This window comes from Typopeltis vanoorti, unplaced genomic scaffold (genome assembly GCF_054136105.1).
Source record: "Typopeltis vanoorti isolate ZY-2024b unplaced genomic scaffold, IOZ_Tvanoo_1.0 HiC_scaffold_24, whole genome shotgun sequence".
Lineage (NCBI taxonomy): Eukaryota > Metazoa > Arthropoda > Arachnida > Uropygi > Thelyphonidae > Typopeltis > Typopeltis vanoorti.
Window position 1 is genome coordinate 572 of NW_028328064.1, and position 16527 is coordinate 17098.

The 16527-nt window shown below is 35.3% G+C and overlaps 1 protein-coding gene across 1 annotated transcript in view; it reads left to right on the forward strand.

Moving 5' to 3' along the window:
• Nucleotides 1-661: 661 nt before the first annotated feature.
• LOC150092161 (putative divalent cation/proton antiporter TMEM165) overlaps nt 662-16527 on the forward strand; it is a 169214-nt gene continuing 153348 nt past the window's right edge. The window contains exon 1 of the mRNA XM_090415230.1: nt 662-1221. Coding sequence (XP_090271356.1) covers nt 988-1221 — 234 coding nt within the window. The 5' untranslated portion in view covers nt 662-987. The remainder of the gene's footprint in view (nt 1222-16527) is intronic.

Below are 16527 nucleotides of genomic sequence, written 5' to 3' on the forward strand. Positions count from 1 at the left end.
TTGGAATGATGCCGATATATTACATAGATGTTCCAATAAATATGAGCTTCTAGAAACTTCCTAAATACTTCGGCATCCTGAATTCTCAACAATTATTATTATTATTATTATTATTATTATTATTATTATTATTATTATTATTATTATTATTATTATTACTCTCCATGCCAAAAATCTGGAACTCACATTCACGCACACTTCAGTGAATCCTAACAATATCGATATTTTACCTAGCCTGGCTGGTGGCTACATATAAAGAGAGAGAGATTCAATTCGCCTCATACCTTCATTGTTGTTTAAATTCTTAATTTCCAACTTTTTTCCACTGACGATGATCAAAATCATGAATCGAAATATTTGTAGTTAATCTGTCTTAAATATTTTTCGACTGTGTCTACAAGTTACTTATACAAAAATTAAATACTCACAATTATATCTCAGTAAATGGATTGATCAGAGAACTCTCCTTAGAAGAAGAGAAATCGCTTTTCCTATATATGTTAGACTTAAATTAAATTCTGAAACTATTATTTTTAATCGAATAGTTGACTATTAATATTGATACTAAAATAGCCCAATTCTTATATGGCGTATCTTGGTGCGTCACTTCCTGTCAAGTGGTATTTAGTGCGAGTTGGTCTGCTTCGTCAGATTTTACGTCTCTGGCTTTACAGCCGGAATAGGTGTATCTACGAAGTAAAACTGGGAATTTTGATATTTTCATGCTATAATATACTCAGAAATGTTTATATGACTGACTCTTTTGTGGAGAATATGGGTTACAATTTGTGTACGCTGTAAGATTAAATTTCATTTAAAGGCCCTGAAATTTATATATGTCAAAGCTGGCAGTTTGTGTGGTCGTTCTTAATTTTGATTGATGAAAATCTTTTCAGATGAATTTCACTATTGTACATAAACAGTATATACTCAGCTTTGCAGCCGGAGCCTTTTATGTTCTGTGTCACTGGAACTTGAGCTTTTAAAATGCCTCGCCGTTCAGTAAATGTGCCATCCTTGACTTATTGTCAAAACCGGGAATTGAGGTATCTCAATGGTTTCCGCGCAGTGTTTAATACACTTTTATTCCTGTTCATTTTTAGTTTGTTCGTAGCCTCGGCGACTAGTATTGAAGATGACGTTGGTGTTGGTAATCTAGAAAAACCGAAACCTGAAACAGAAGTGGGCAAAAAGGTTGATTACCCAGATGAATATGAATATGTAAGTATTGTATTCATATTATCAGTTTCCAGTTTAGCAATAAGTATATATACAGTATATATATATATGTGTGTGTGTGTGTTGACTGTTTTCTGAGAGCATTGTTGCAGAATAATTTCTGTGTAGATAAGTATGTAAAGATAACATTGTAACATTATTTTACCCATTGCCACTCATCATTGTAAGTTGAACAACCTCTGGTCTTTTAGGATCGACAAAAGAAGAAAACCATCGTCCTAAAAGGATTGGGAGGGGAAAATAGAGCAACTATTTTTTTTTGTTTGGTGGCTACAATTCGGTTTATTTAACTTATATTAAAAAGCTTAGAAGCTGCGCCGAATAAATTAAGGCACAAAGATTCTTAATCTTGAGGAATCTATTTACAGAATTCCTGCTCCTAAGTAAACACTATCGTTATGCAATGGATAATTAAATCTGTTTTACTTGCATTTTGTGATTCATAAATTGAATCAAAATGTATACTGCATTATCAGTAACTTATCATCAGATGTGCCGGTCCTATTTCACATTTTATTCATAAGCGATTTCTCGTTAGTTCAATTAATCATATATTATCAGCTTATTTTACTTTAGCGAGCATTCGATCTTTGGCATTGACGTTCAGTAGTGCGTTTGCTGTATTTTGAGTGAAATTGATACTGTTGTTTAATTTATGTTAATGATTAGAACAGTTATTTGCTGATGATGCAAAATCAGAAAAAGCAATAAGAAATTACTGATGCAGTATCACTCGCGGTGACTCCAGTAGTGTGGTCAGAGGAGAATGGTGTATATGTGTGATGTTGCCAAGTCTATAATGCCTTATAAATTGAAGAGAGTGAAGACTTATTTATTCTTTGAGATTGAAGAGGTTAGAGATTTAGGAGTAATGTACAGAGAATTGATTTCAGGGACTTTATTAAAGACAGTGCACAGGATAACTGGTCTTTTTGAGAGAGAGAGAGTATACAAATGTTATTCTGTTTATAATGCATTGATCTGGTCATACATGAGGACCACTGTCTGCAGGTTCTTATGAGGAAGATGCACAAAACAGATGAACGGGTGTATAAATAATATGATGAGTATGGAATGTTGCACACAGGGAAAGATTAAGAAAGTGTTGATTTGCAGTTTGGCAAATAGGTGGAAGTGAGGATATGATAGAAATATAAGTGGAAGAGATTTTAGAAGATAAATACTGGGGACATATTTCAGTACCTAATAAAAAGAAAAGAACAACACTTTCTTCATGCTTTGAAGTTGAGCAAGAGTAGTTAGCAAGGGTTGAAGAGTGCATCTGTGATGCATTTATATCAGATGATGGAATATTTACCATTTGGTTGAGGAGACAAGGTTTGAATTCCCAAATAGAACACGAGGAATTTTTTTTTTATGAAGTTTTCACAGTTGAAGTGGCTTAGCTAGTCTCAGATGGAAATGCAGGGAATTCCAAGAAACTCTGGGTTTTCATTCCATAAGTGTCATGTGAACTGGCCAGAGAACTAATGAAATTAACAGATTAAGTCTGAGTTTCCAGAAGGGAAACCCCCCCCCCCCCTCTCTCTCTCTCTCTCTCTCTCTCTCTCTCTCTCCCTCCCCACCTTCTCATGACACTGTCTGAAGGCACTCAGTTGAAAACTTGTTATAAAAGTTTTTTTTTTTTTCTCTCACACATTGTAGACAGCATTCAAATCCATTTGTTTTTGATGAAAAGGCATCACAAATAACACTAACAGCAAGGAACAGATTTTTGAGGGATGGTGTTTTGAGAATGCCATACTTATTAATGTACTCTCAAAACACTTACATCCCTTGAAACTAAGATCAGGTAGCTTTGAAACTATTTATTTATTTTTTATTTTTAAGCCAGTGGCTACAACTACTATAAAATAGATAAAACCCTCCTGCACACAAGATCACATCAGAATCTTTCCTTCCCTTATATTCAGGATATATCAGAAATGATAGCTAAAGTTCTCTGGAGATATAATCTCTGTGCCACTGTCAAACCACCCATTCATACACCTTCATCTGCCCTTAAGGTTCAACTTCATCCTCTTGTGCATCCTGGAGGACATAAATTTCCTTATGCCTGCAGTTTGTCTTATTTTGGACACACTGATAGATCAATAAACATTTGCCTTGAACACAAAAATTACATTTGCAATCATCTGTGTGGGGAAACCAGGACTGGCAGACTATATGATACTCCCAAGCACAGAATTAAATAGAAGACATCAGCGTTACACAGAAGTTAGTTACTATAGGTCTGAGAGACGCTATTTATAGACTCAGCATTGGCTATGAAGCACTTCCTCAACCTCCATAAGTATAGCTGCATTAATTTGCCAATAATCTAAGAGACAGTCATTTTGAGACCAAATAGTTTGACTTCTCCAAATTAAATTTATGGTTATCTGGCCCATAGAGAGCACTGTCAAGGCATTGGTTCATTTTTCCATTGCAGTTTTAATTGTTTCTATAATGATCTGATTGAGTGTTGTCTGCTTGTCACTATTATAATTTGTGCTCTGAAGAAGAAAACTAGTGAAGCATTAATAAGTTTTTTCAAGGAATTATCATTTTTGTGTGTGCACACACATGTATGCATTTATACCATGAAGGACTTGTAAGCAATAATACTTAAGCCTTTCTGTACATCACACCTGCATTTAGCTTCCAGTCGTATTTTATTACCTAGTGTGCAACAAGAATGAATTAAAAAATCGCAGCTGTAAAAATTGTGTTTACCAATATGGAAAATGTTCAGCTTTATCCTACTTTCAAGTTGGAACTATAAGCCATAGTAGTGTTTATCAGTGTTTAAAGATCGTAAACCTGTACAAAAATGATTTAGCTGTCCTAAGATGTTCTAGAAATTTTATTACAATACTTGAATCAGAAAGAAGAAAGAAGGGGTGAGACCAAATACATTTTAGAGAATAACTCTGATTCATCCAAGTGATGATGCTGACTCAGATTTTATACTATCTGATTAGTCTGAGCAAAGATGTCAAATTTGTACCCCCCCCCCCCCAAAATCAACTGAAATTCATTTGGAAGCAGCACCACTATACCAATAATCTTATGACATATCATGATAAAATAACAAAAAAAAAATGCAAAGGACATTTATGGTCAACATTTTCAAACATTCGTACACATTATGGAATGGTTTCACATTTTTCAAAAACACTAAGGAATGTTTCTAAATCTGTAGAGACACAAAAGAAGAGTATACACCAAATTATTCTAAAGTAAACCTAGAGAAGAAAATATAAAACCAAATGTAGTAATGCATTCATAGGTGACTTAAAGAATTGAAATGTTTTTCTTTTTATTGAGTGGTGGAGTACTAGTGGTGTTGTGATGAGTGATTGCGTGGCAGAAACAGAGTTGTGGAGTGGATGCCCTCCTTGGAAGTGTCACGTAATAATAATTTTATCCAGCAGTGATAAATAAGCATTTATTACTCCTGGTATATTTGATTCTGAAGTCTGGTAATAAACATAAAACACTTAAAACTAAATATGGGTTTGGCTTTTTCTTCTTATTATTCTTTATATGGGTACTCCATGGAGTCAAATGTAATACCTATCATACATTTCCTTAAACTTATTTACTATTGAGGTGCTCACAATACCTATGGCAATCCATTCCACTCATTTACCACTTCAAGTAAAGAACCTCCTGTACACCCCTTGAGGGTACATGGCAGGAATTTGATGATGATGATGATGAGTAAAGAACCTAGTCTGCACACCTTTACTAACCACATCCTTAGACAACTTCCAAGTGTAACCTCTTGTTTCCCCCCCCTCTACTCCCCATGTATTGAAAAATTTCTTTTGTGTCATTCTTAGAATCACTTTAGTAACTTAAGTTCCTGTCATCTGCCTGTTAGCTAAACTCTGCAGCCTGCTCACCTTCAGTCTATCCTTATAGGAAACATTCCACAGATTTGTCATGAGCTTAGTCACTCATCTCTCAACCATTTCCTTATCTCCCCCAAGAAACCCATGTGACCAAATCTGTGCATAGAGTCAAGATGCAGCTGAATCATGGCCTTATAAAGAGGGATGATAACATTCCTATCTTTACTTGTTAGTGTGTTTTTCAACATCCAAGTAATCCTCTGAGCTATTTTGCCAACTGTTAAAATATGTACTCTGAATTTCCAATTTTTATCCACCATCACCCTCAGATCCCTAGCCTTATCAATTTCCTGTAATGTAATACTATCAGTTTGATACAAAATATGTAACTTTGCAACAAAATAAATGGGAACTCCTGTTATTTTTCAAAACAAGAACATATTATATACAGGTATTCCTACAGAGTCAAAGATTCATTGCAAGAGACCAATGTTAATTGTAATTGACCACTTATAATGCCTCTTATTAAACTTGTCAGGGCACTCACAACTGCCTCTGGCAATTCATTCTACTGATTCACTATTCTCCAAGCAAAACTATTCTCTACAACTTCTAGGAATGACCTTATGTTCTTTCCCTACTCTTCAAGTATTAAAAAATTATTTTGTATCCTTATAGACCCTATTTAGTAATATGTTTCTTTCATGTCCCCCCCCCCCTGCTGCCTGTCAGCTAAACTCTGCATCCTCAACCCTCCATGTGAGATACACCTGTTCCATGGTGGACAGGACCTCCCAGTGATGGTTCTGGCCATTCTGTTTCTTATTCTTTTTCTATGCTTTTCTTCCTGTATTCTTTGCTCTATTTCTCTTGAGTTTTGTACTATCCTATCATCCAGACCACCATCACTGAGATCTAATGCCTTGCCACTGTGTTTGCTGTGCATTGCGATCTGTGGACATGCAGAATGGGTGGAGGGGATCCTGGTAGTTTCACACTGCTTTGGCAAAACAGGCAAATAATGGCCTGTCCAACATCAGTTGGCTGGTGGGTTTGCCTGTAATCTGTGGTGTCGTAAGTTTCCTTCACCATGGTCTGGGGACAGGACACAAGGCTTGCTGTGGACATCTATGTGTTGCTCTGTGGTGTGCAGGGAACTCTGGTGCTGAATCAAACTCCTGAAAATGAATAATTTTTTATACTCTTGTATTGAGTGGGGACCCTCAACAAGTCCCCACCTGGTTCAGAAGTGATAATGATAATCCTCAACAGAAAACCAAAGTAAGAAACAAAAAAAAAAAAAAAACAGAAGCTGCTACATATACACCACTTTTCTTAATCCTGCATTCAACAGGGGAACAATCACTTGGAAAAATGTAACAGAAGGATTTGAAACAGTTGGCAGAATTTCAAAAATCTGTGAAAAAAAAAAAAAAATTCATCCAGGAGATATCAATCTGAAAAATTACTTCATGTAACATCTAAGGAATACCAATTACAGTTATCCCTTCTCGAGTGGGACATCGTTGATGTTTTTGATGAAGAGATATATTCCAAACTCGAGGAACAAGAACTGACAGCCATAAGTAGAATCCTCATGTGTAGGGATGGTTTATTGAAGGTAAGGATGATGTTCCTCGTTCCCAGGAACCATCATCCTTACTTTCATCAAACTAACAAACTAAATATCAAAGCAGGTTATCTCAAATGTCTAGTAAGGCTCTATATCCTAAACCCTTTATACTGCATTTAAATGTCAGAAATATGGTTATTTTCAAACTGCCTGTTGTAGCTCTGTCGGCTGTGCCTAGTGTGGTAGTAAAGGTCACGAGAATAAAAACTGTCAGGAAAAACATTGAAATGCTCTGAAGGAGACTACTCAGGAAGGACGAAAAGGAGGTACAAAAATTATAACAGCAATGCATCATCTATTAGGATGCAAAGAGACATTATACTACAACAGTAGCAAAATCTGCTAAACTATTATGCTGCGAAGGCAGCAATAAAGAAATTGTAAGTTGGGACATTGACACATATATCAATTCTGCTATTCCTTAAAGTGAATCAAAGAGAAAAATTGACATGGACTCCTGAAGGCATGCTAAAAATGGTCTCACTACATGAAAATGCTCTTATTAAAAATAAATAATGGAATGAGCACACAGAAGATCAAAGACATGCCTGCAGAGCTATTTAAAAGATGATCCATCAACTGATAGTATTGATGCCTCTGCTCATCCTTAGGAAGATAAAATGTAATTAATATGCCAAGAGAGAGTAGAATTTAACAACTCTTGGATATTTTTCCAAGAAAATGAAGAAATGATGGATTCTGGCTGGCCAGAATTATCAAAAAAAAGAAAAAATCCAAGACTAACGAAAACAAAACTTCTCAACACAGGAAGTCAAAGATATTACCAAAAAGAAATAATGAAAATATTCCTACAATGGAATTGTTGTGGATTCACAAAACATTAACAACATCAAGGCTCACTTGTTGAAGTATAAACCAATATATTCTGCCTGCAGGAAACATATCTGAAGGCCAGTGGTGATGATGATCCAGTATTCCATAATGTTACCATCATCCTTAAGGACAGGATGGGATGGACCTACCCATTGAACAGTTATTCTTGTGGGCAACCATACCCATTCCAGGAAGTCCTACTTAGTATTAAGTGGGACTTTCTGGAAGGGATATGGCTGCCTGCAAGAATAACTGTTCCATCCCATCCTGTCCTCTGATTTAAATGAGAAGAAGAGTTGAGTGTATGCTTGACAACAATAACCTCTCCCTCTCTTAAATGAAAGAAGCATCCTCTGAGTTTATAACAGTTTCTTTCCAAATTAAATGCATTTCATCTCAGATTCCAGTTCATCTTAGAAAAAGAAATAGATAACCAGATAGCCTTTTTGGATCTTTTAATTCTTTGTCAACCAGATGGAAGCTTAAAATTTTCAGTTTTTAGGAAGAAGACTCATATAGGCTGTCCATGCTGAATCTCATTGCCATCTTAGTCAAAAGTCTGCTGTTAATACCTTATTACATTGTGCTCATTCTTTATATTCTTCTGATGAACTTTTACAGAAAGAATTACAACATATTAAATCCACCTTTTCATCAAATGTTTTTAAGGATTCTTAAATTAAAAAAGCATTTAAGTTATGGTACCTCTTTGAATCCTGAAAAAATAACTCGCATTCCTATCCCTTATGTGCAAGGTATTTCCAAACACAGCAAAAGTTCTAAAGCCACTGAATATTTTTATTGCCTTTTGCCTCATCAGAAAAATCTCCACCTTTTTTGTTTTGCCTGTGGACATGTTTCCTTTCACCTCTAGGTTTTACAGGACTCTGCCAGATTTCTTACTCTTGCGGTGTATCTTATTTCAGACAAACCTGAAGATCTGCTTTCATTCATCTAGAAGGACAAATACAAGCCTGAATGGTCTGGACTTGAGTATGTATCTGTACTAAACATAGAGTTCATAAGTCATTTCCTCATAGAATGCCTTTATAAAGAAATGTGTGAAACTTTACTCCATTATTCTAACTTAAACAGATTCAATGGTGTAATCCCTTTATGGGAGATAGTACTTTATCTACTAATCTTTCCTAACTTTATTTATTTATTATTATTAAGTTAGGATATTATCGACCATTTTAGTTGTCTTACATTAGCTACTAAGGTGGCATTTTTTAGAATTCGTTGTTCTTGTTTGTTGTTCTATAATCCTGTACTGAAGTTGCCTATCACTTAGGTGAAATTTCTATGATAAATAAGTTTTAATGTGAATTTTCTTCCATTTTTATAGTTGTTATTATTGCCAACTCACAGTACTCCAATATTGAAACAAGCCCTTCACCAACTTATTCATCTGAAATCTATCCACTCTCTTTCTATACACAAGGTCCTGCAAGTTGCATTCCCTGAATCTCTCATCATATTTCACATTCCATAGACACCTAATACTGACTTAGTTTTTTTTCTCTCTAGACCCTTTCCAAATACATCATCATTCCATTGAACACCAGGTGACGAAATGTATGCTTATAGTCCACATGCGTGATCAAAGCCTTATACAAGGGAAGCATAACTTCTTTGCTTCTCTATGTCAGTGTCCTTCTCATTATTGTCATAATCCTTTGAGATGAGATGTTCTTACAATTTCAATATGACTACTAAATTCAAGTCTGTCCATCATTCCCAGATCTGTCATCTTTTCTACCTCTTTCAAAATTTTCCCATTAATTATATATTTTGTATTTCAACCTTACCCACCAAATTTCAAGACCTTGCACTTTGCAAAATTAAACTGAAAGCTCCACTCGTCTGCACACATAGTTTGAGATCCTCCTGCAGAGCCACATCTGCTCTGCATCTCATAGTTATTTCCAACTTTGCATAATTAACAAATAGCTGCATGTCTCTAGTTAAGCTGGTCCCGCTATCATTAACATACAAATTAAACAATAATATTAGCTCCCCAAAGAAACCTCTGTGGCACTCCACTAGTGACGTTCCTCTTGGGATACCATTCCTCTATACACAATTTGCGATAGTTATCTGACAGCCAATCAGTTATCCAATTTGTTAGTCTGTTATCTATTACCATCTGTTTCAATTTATCTACCCGCTTGTCAATTGTGGCAGTTTATCAAAGGCCTTTGAAAAATCCTAATATACTACTTGTATATCCATTTTCCTCATCCAGTGAATTTGTCACCTTTTCGTAATATGTATGGAGATTTGCTAAAACATGACTTTTTTTTTTCTTAAGAACATCCTTATTTTGTTTTAATAAAGAGAACAAGTATTATACAAATGAAACACAAAGTGGTTTTCTGTTATCTGGCTTGCAATATTTATTTCTATTAATGAACATGCATAAGAGTCAGACATAATTGCATTTTTGATACATAACAGTAAATATATTAGACATAATAAAATTGTCTAATATAATAAGATCCCTTTCGCTGCCAGGTGTTGGAAAATCAGTACCGAGTAAAACTTTGATGGTACTGAGAGATGGAAATCTTCACATTAGCACCAAATTACATCATATTTAAGATGCTGTCTTACCATTAAACAAAATTTTCTATATATATAGTCTTATATAGTCCTCAAAAAAGGAATTTCAATCTTACTATACCAATCCGTAAGGACAGGATGTAGCCTAATGTTCTGAACATGAGCCAGAAATGCATTGAATGTGATTCTAAAATGTCATTAATAACAATTCTTGTTTTTAAATCTTCTTCTCTTCTGCTCATGGTGGGTTGAGTTCCTCAAAGATGAATTTTTGCCATTTCTTTCGGTCTGCTGTCTTTTTATGAAGTTCTATTATGGAGTTTAAGTGGGTGCTTTCTTTAATGTTGTCAGTCCATTTCTTTCTTGATCTTCCACTGCTGGGCTGTCCTTCAATTCCACCATTTAATGTTTGGTAGTCTTTCTGGGTTCATTCTTGAAACATGTCCAAACCAGCTCAGTTGGCTCTTTTTTAGTGCTGTAATTATTGTTTCTTTAAAGTTAAGTTCTTCTCTGACTTTTTCATTTGTTTTTCTTTCTGTCCAATTTGTTCTATTGATTTTTCTTAGGCATTTCATTTTGAAAGCATTGATTTTATCAGTTTCTTTTTTTCTTAAGATCTAGCATTCTGAACCATTGACTATTGTGGGAATTATCATTATTTTATATATCTTTAATTCGAGTTCTTTGCTTAATCTTTTATTGTTCCATATTTTTTGTAGTCTGCCCATTGTTATCCATCCATTATTGATTTTGTGTTTGATGGTTTGAAATAGTCTAGATCTTCAGTGATCATTGATCCTACATAATTGAACTGCTTTACTTGTTCTATATTATTGTTTCCTATTTTCATTTGGATTGTTTCCTTTTTTCTTCCTATTACCATTAGTTTTGTTTTACTAAAATTGATTTTCATGTCATATTTGTTACTTGTTTGCTGCAGCTTGGTCAGGATATTTTGTAATTTTTCTTGGCTGTCTGTAGTGATAACTATGTCATCAGCATACTTTAATGTTTATATTTCTTCCATTTGCATATAATAAATTTAGTTTAATCCTTTATCCAAGTGTAAACAAACAAAGTTTGCACCTGAAGTATCTTCAGGACTGAGGCAACTCGTGGTAAAGGTGGACCAAGCTCTCATCACTACTTGTCGTAGTATCTCCCATGATGCAAAGCACATCTCCTTGCAGGCATGTATAATGCTATGTATTAAGGGAAGGGCCACTATCCAGACCAGTTTCAACCTTTATTGAATGTTCAAGTACAGGTTAAACTCCAAAAACTCGGCGTTCTTCTCCTCAGTAACAGGCTCACCCTGCCACTGAGAAGAACTCTCAGAACTGGTTGGCTCTACACCGTGGCAGGTCCCCATGACCGAGCAGAGCCGCTCATTTGCTCATCTCATCTGAGGGGTAACAGCAACAGCCATGCCTCAATTAACTTCACAGGCTACAGCATTGCCATTCATTATCCAAGCTTCCAACCGTTTTCAACCTTTATTGAGGTCTCATCAGTGTGAGCCAGACCCAGAGGTGGTGATACTAAGGTGGAAGTAAAGGAGAGGTCATATTTACCTATACAAGTTGGCAAAAGGTATCTCAACTTATTATTAAATTACTCTGGATTTAGAGAAAGATGTTGGAAGGTTTTTTTTTTTTTCCCACTTGGTTAGACTATAATAAATTTAGTTTAATCCTTTATCCAAGTGTATGCAAACAAAGTTTGTGCCTGAAGTATCTATAGGACTGAGGCAACTCGTAAAGGTGTACCAAGCTCTCATCACTATTTGTCTTAGTATCTCCTATAATGCAAAGCACATCTTCCAGACATGTATAATGCTATGCATTAAGGGAAGGGCCACTACCCAGACTGGTTTCGACCTTTATTGAGGTCTCATCAGTGGGAGCTGGACCCCAGAGGTGGTGATACTAAGGTGGAAGTAATGGAGAGGTCATATTTACCTATACCTTTGCTTATACTTGGATAAAGAATTAAACTAAATTTATTATAGTCTAGCCAAGTGGGGGAAAAAAACTTCCAACATCCTTCCTTCTTCCATTTACAGTTATGCCTTCACACATCTGTAGTCCTTCGTCTACTACTACTTTTAGATACAGGTTGAATAAATATGGTGACAATGGACAGCCTTGCATAACTCCTTTTTCAATTGCTATTTGATCTGTTTCTATGTTTTTGTAATTCATTATTGCTTGTGTTTCTGAATAGGTAATTCTTAATACAATTTAATAGGTATTTGTCGAACCCTTTGTTTTCTAGAATTTTAATGAGTTTGCTTCTGTTTATCGAGTCAAAAGTTTGTTTGATGTCAATAAAACTGCAGTAGAGTTTTTTATTTTTGTCTCTCATAAGATCTGCTAATCTGTTTAATGTGAAAATTGCATCTGTTGTGCTTCTACTATTTCTAAATCCCATTTGCTCTTCCATCTGTTCTTCATAGGAATGTTTAACTCTGTTTTGAAGAATCCTGATGAATATTTTATAGCAATGGCTTAGACGGGTGATAGGTCTATAGTTAGTGCAGAATCTGACATCTCCTTTTTTGTGGATGGGTATGATCTGGCCTGTTCTCCATTCTGCTGGTAAATTTCCTTTCTTTAGTATTTTGTTATACAGTTCTCTTAGATAATTTATTATACTTTCTCCTCCTTTTTCTAGAAGTTCTTTTTGAATGTTGTTTATGCCTGGTGCTTTATTATTTTTCATTTGTTTGATTGCTCTATGTATTTCTTCATTTAGTATGTCTTTTCTGTCAGAAGTTTCTTCTTGGTTGAAGGTGTCTTGATCAATGTTTTCTTCAGCTGCAAATGTTTCTTTAAAATGATTAGTCTATATTTCTTTTATTGTTTCATGGCTACTTGTTGTTCCATCTTTTTACAGTATTGAAACTGGATTGGGTGAGTATGTTCTAGTTATCTCTTTAATTATTTCATAAATGGTCTTGGAGTCATGTTTTTTGTATGCTTCTTCACATATTCCTACTTTTTCTTCTAAATATGTGATTTTTGCTAATCTGCATTTTTTGTCTATTTCTTTTTTCAAATTTTTGTATAATATTCCGTTTCCTTCATAATCTTCTTTTGAGAGGTTAGTTTTGGATATTCTTCCCCCCCCCCCTCCCCCCCCGATAAGTCCAAAATCTCTGGTATGAGCCAATTTTTATTTACTTGTTTGGTAGCTCAAGTGTTTTGTTGCTGTTTCTTTAATGATTTCTTTACCTTTTTTCCAAAACTCCGAGACTGTATCTAAAGCAGGATTATTTAATTTTTATTTTAATGTTCTCTGATAGATTTTGTCAAGCTATCATTGAGTTTTGAGATGTCTATCTTCTTTTGTTTTTTGGTGGTTTATTCTCTTTCTTTTGAAACTGATTTTTAGTTTGGCTGATAGTAGTTCATGGTCTGTATCCAGTGTGAGCTATGGAAATTTTAACAAAGGGCTCGCATCGTCAAGCAAAAAAAAAAAAAAAAAGCCTAACTTAGTCCTTATAATATTTATATTGAGACTTTGTAGAGCTTTTGACAGATATGATGATTCCTGTAGGATATCAATCATTAATGCTAGATCTTTTAAAAATTCCAAATTGAGAAGTCGGTTTAAAAAGCCCTTATATTTATCGTTTGATGCAAAATGCTTGCATAAAGCTGGGTAATTTCTCCACAAAGCAAGAGCCGTTCGTAAACTGCAAGCTGCCCATCGTGGTCCAAACACATGCCGATCTTTAAAATTTCGATACCAAGGTCTTTTGCAATCATATTTAATTCTCGTTGATTTTTTGATGATTGATGATAAAAAGCATATAATTTATCCATAAATATTTCAAAATGATTTATTTCCTTAATGTTTTTTTATCAAATCATCTAATGCTAATTGTAATCGATGAGCTACACAATGCCAAATCACAATGTTGGGAAATTTTTGTAGAAGTTTGATTGCAACACCTGATTTGTTTCCTAACATTACACTAGCTCCATCAGAACAAAATGCAATGAAATGATTTTTTATATAGTTATCAGAAAATCCATATGAATTTAAAGTAGCAATTATAGTAGCATGTATGCATTCCACTGTAGTATTTTCTAGTTCTACAAGATTATTAAACAATAAGAACAAGGGACTTGCAAATTTGAGAAAAATTTAACAAAGGGCTTGCACGAGCCCCTTATAGCTCACCACTGTCTGTATCCATGTCAATCTTTTTTTTAATGTTTTAACATTTTGGAAGGAATGTTTCCATTTCTTATTAACAATTATATAGTCTATATAGTTTTTGATTTCATTGTTTGGTGATGTCCAGGTGTATTTGTGTTGTGGCCTGTGGTAGAATAAGGTATTTGTGATTAACAGTTGATTTATTTTGCAAAAATTAATCAAGTCCTCTCTGCTCTCATTCATCTCTCCATGACCAAATTTTCCCATTACTTCTGCTTTATCTTCAGAGTGCTGACTGATCTTTGCACTAAAATCTCCCATAATAATCAGGATATCTCTTGTACTTGTTCGCCTGATTTCTTCTTGCAGTTGTTCAAGAAATTGGCACGGGAATGGGGATGCGAGTTCAATGTTGCAAATGTAAGGTTTTAAAATTTGGAAAACAAAATGGGATGCAGAATTATGCTTGGTGAGGATATATTGTCGGAAGTGGAGGAAATAAGAGATCTGGAAGGTGATAGTGGAAAGGATCTGAAATTTAAGGGACACAGACAAATTGTGAAGACAACACAAAGGCTTCTGGGAATGATGCGGAGGACACTGACTTGTAGAAGTAGGGAGATTCTTGTTCCGTTGTATAAGACTTTGATTAGGCCACACAGGGACTATTGTCCCCAGATTTGGTCACCTGGTTTTCAGAAGGATGTTGGAAAGGATCCAGAGGCGACTGACTAAGGTAGTTTCTAACCTCTGGAATGCAGAGTATGAGGAAAGATTGAGAAAATGCAACTTACAGAGTCTGGGACAGGAAGAAGAGGAGAGATATGATAGAGACTTACAAGTTATTAAGGGGTTATGGGATCAATGCTGGAGAGGTTCTACAGAAAATAGTGGGAGATCAGGGGAGAACCAGAGATCATCCCTGGAAACTGTATAAAAGAGGGTGAGTAGGGGAGTGAGAAACAATTTTTTTTCATGCAGAGTTGTAAGATTGGAATGCCTTGCCTGAGAGTGTGGTGTCTGCAGAGAATTTGAGTGTGTTTAAAGCATGGTATGATGAGCTGTGGGTATGATGAAAGGACCTCCTAGATGAGTCTTTGACTCCATGGGATGTTGGGTAATAATAATAATAAATTGGCTATTTTCCTCCTCTTCATGTGATTGGTCTGGTTAAACTTCTGTTATTTTTATATGTATTCCTTTTTCTTTTGCTTTGAATCTTACTGAGGTGATTCTAGAGGAAATTGGTCTTACAATAGCTATTGAGTTTAGGAGCCATTTTTTAATGATTAGTGCTACACCTTCTCTGTGATTATCTTTCCTTCCCGAGTAAAATATGCTTGCATATTTTATGTCAATTTTTCCCTCGCCTGTCCAATGGGTCTCTGCAATCCCACTGTTTCCCATTTAAACAGTTCAAGTTCACTGTCTATCAGTTTTAATTTGCCAGGTTTGTACAACATTCTGATGTTGATGGTTGAAATATTATATATGCAGTTTGCATTCCACATTGCTGTCTTCTCGCCTACTCTATGTGGGCTTGAGTTAGGCGTGTTGGCTCTCCTGCGGTAGCATTATTTCTGCTTCTATTTGCTGGCTGATTCATCTTTCAAGATTTTAGGCAATTAATGCAGCCGGCTTGCCATTCCTCTGCTGCATACCTATTGGTCTGCGGGAGGTATTTCATTTCCCTCCTACCACCCATTTCTGGGAGCCATTCCCTAATCTACCACCTGGGGACGTGCGTTCTAGGGGTTACAGGCCTCCCCTGAAAGTTTTGAAATAAAAATAAGTTCGCAAATCTGTAAAACGTGTATTTTATTTTTTTATATATAACTTTTCCATAGGAATTTTGATGAGTGATTACTAATAGCATTCACATTAGTGTCATGGAGTCAGAGAGAAATATGATGTAATGACTGCAAGGAGGTACTCATTTAATGCTACATACTCAACTGCTTGCTGATGCTGAAGATGCTACATAGGTTCCCAATAACAAAAACAGATCAGTCACCACTAAACGAATTATATATGTGTTTGGATGAGTTGATGAGGTATTGCTACAGACCTGGTGGTTCAGTTGCTGATATTAAGAAATGTACTGCCAAACTAAATAAACCTTGCAAGAAATTATGTTCATGTTTAATCCTTTATCCAGGTGTAAGCAAACAGTTTGCCCATAACAAAACACGCTTCCTTTCATACCTGAAAGGAAACATGTTTTTT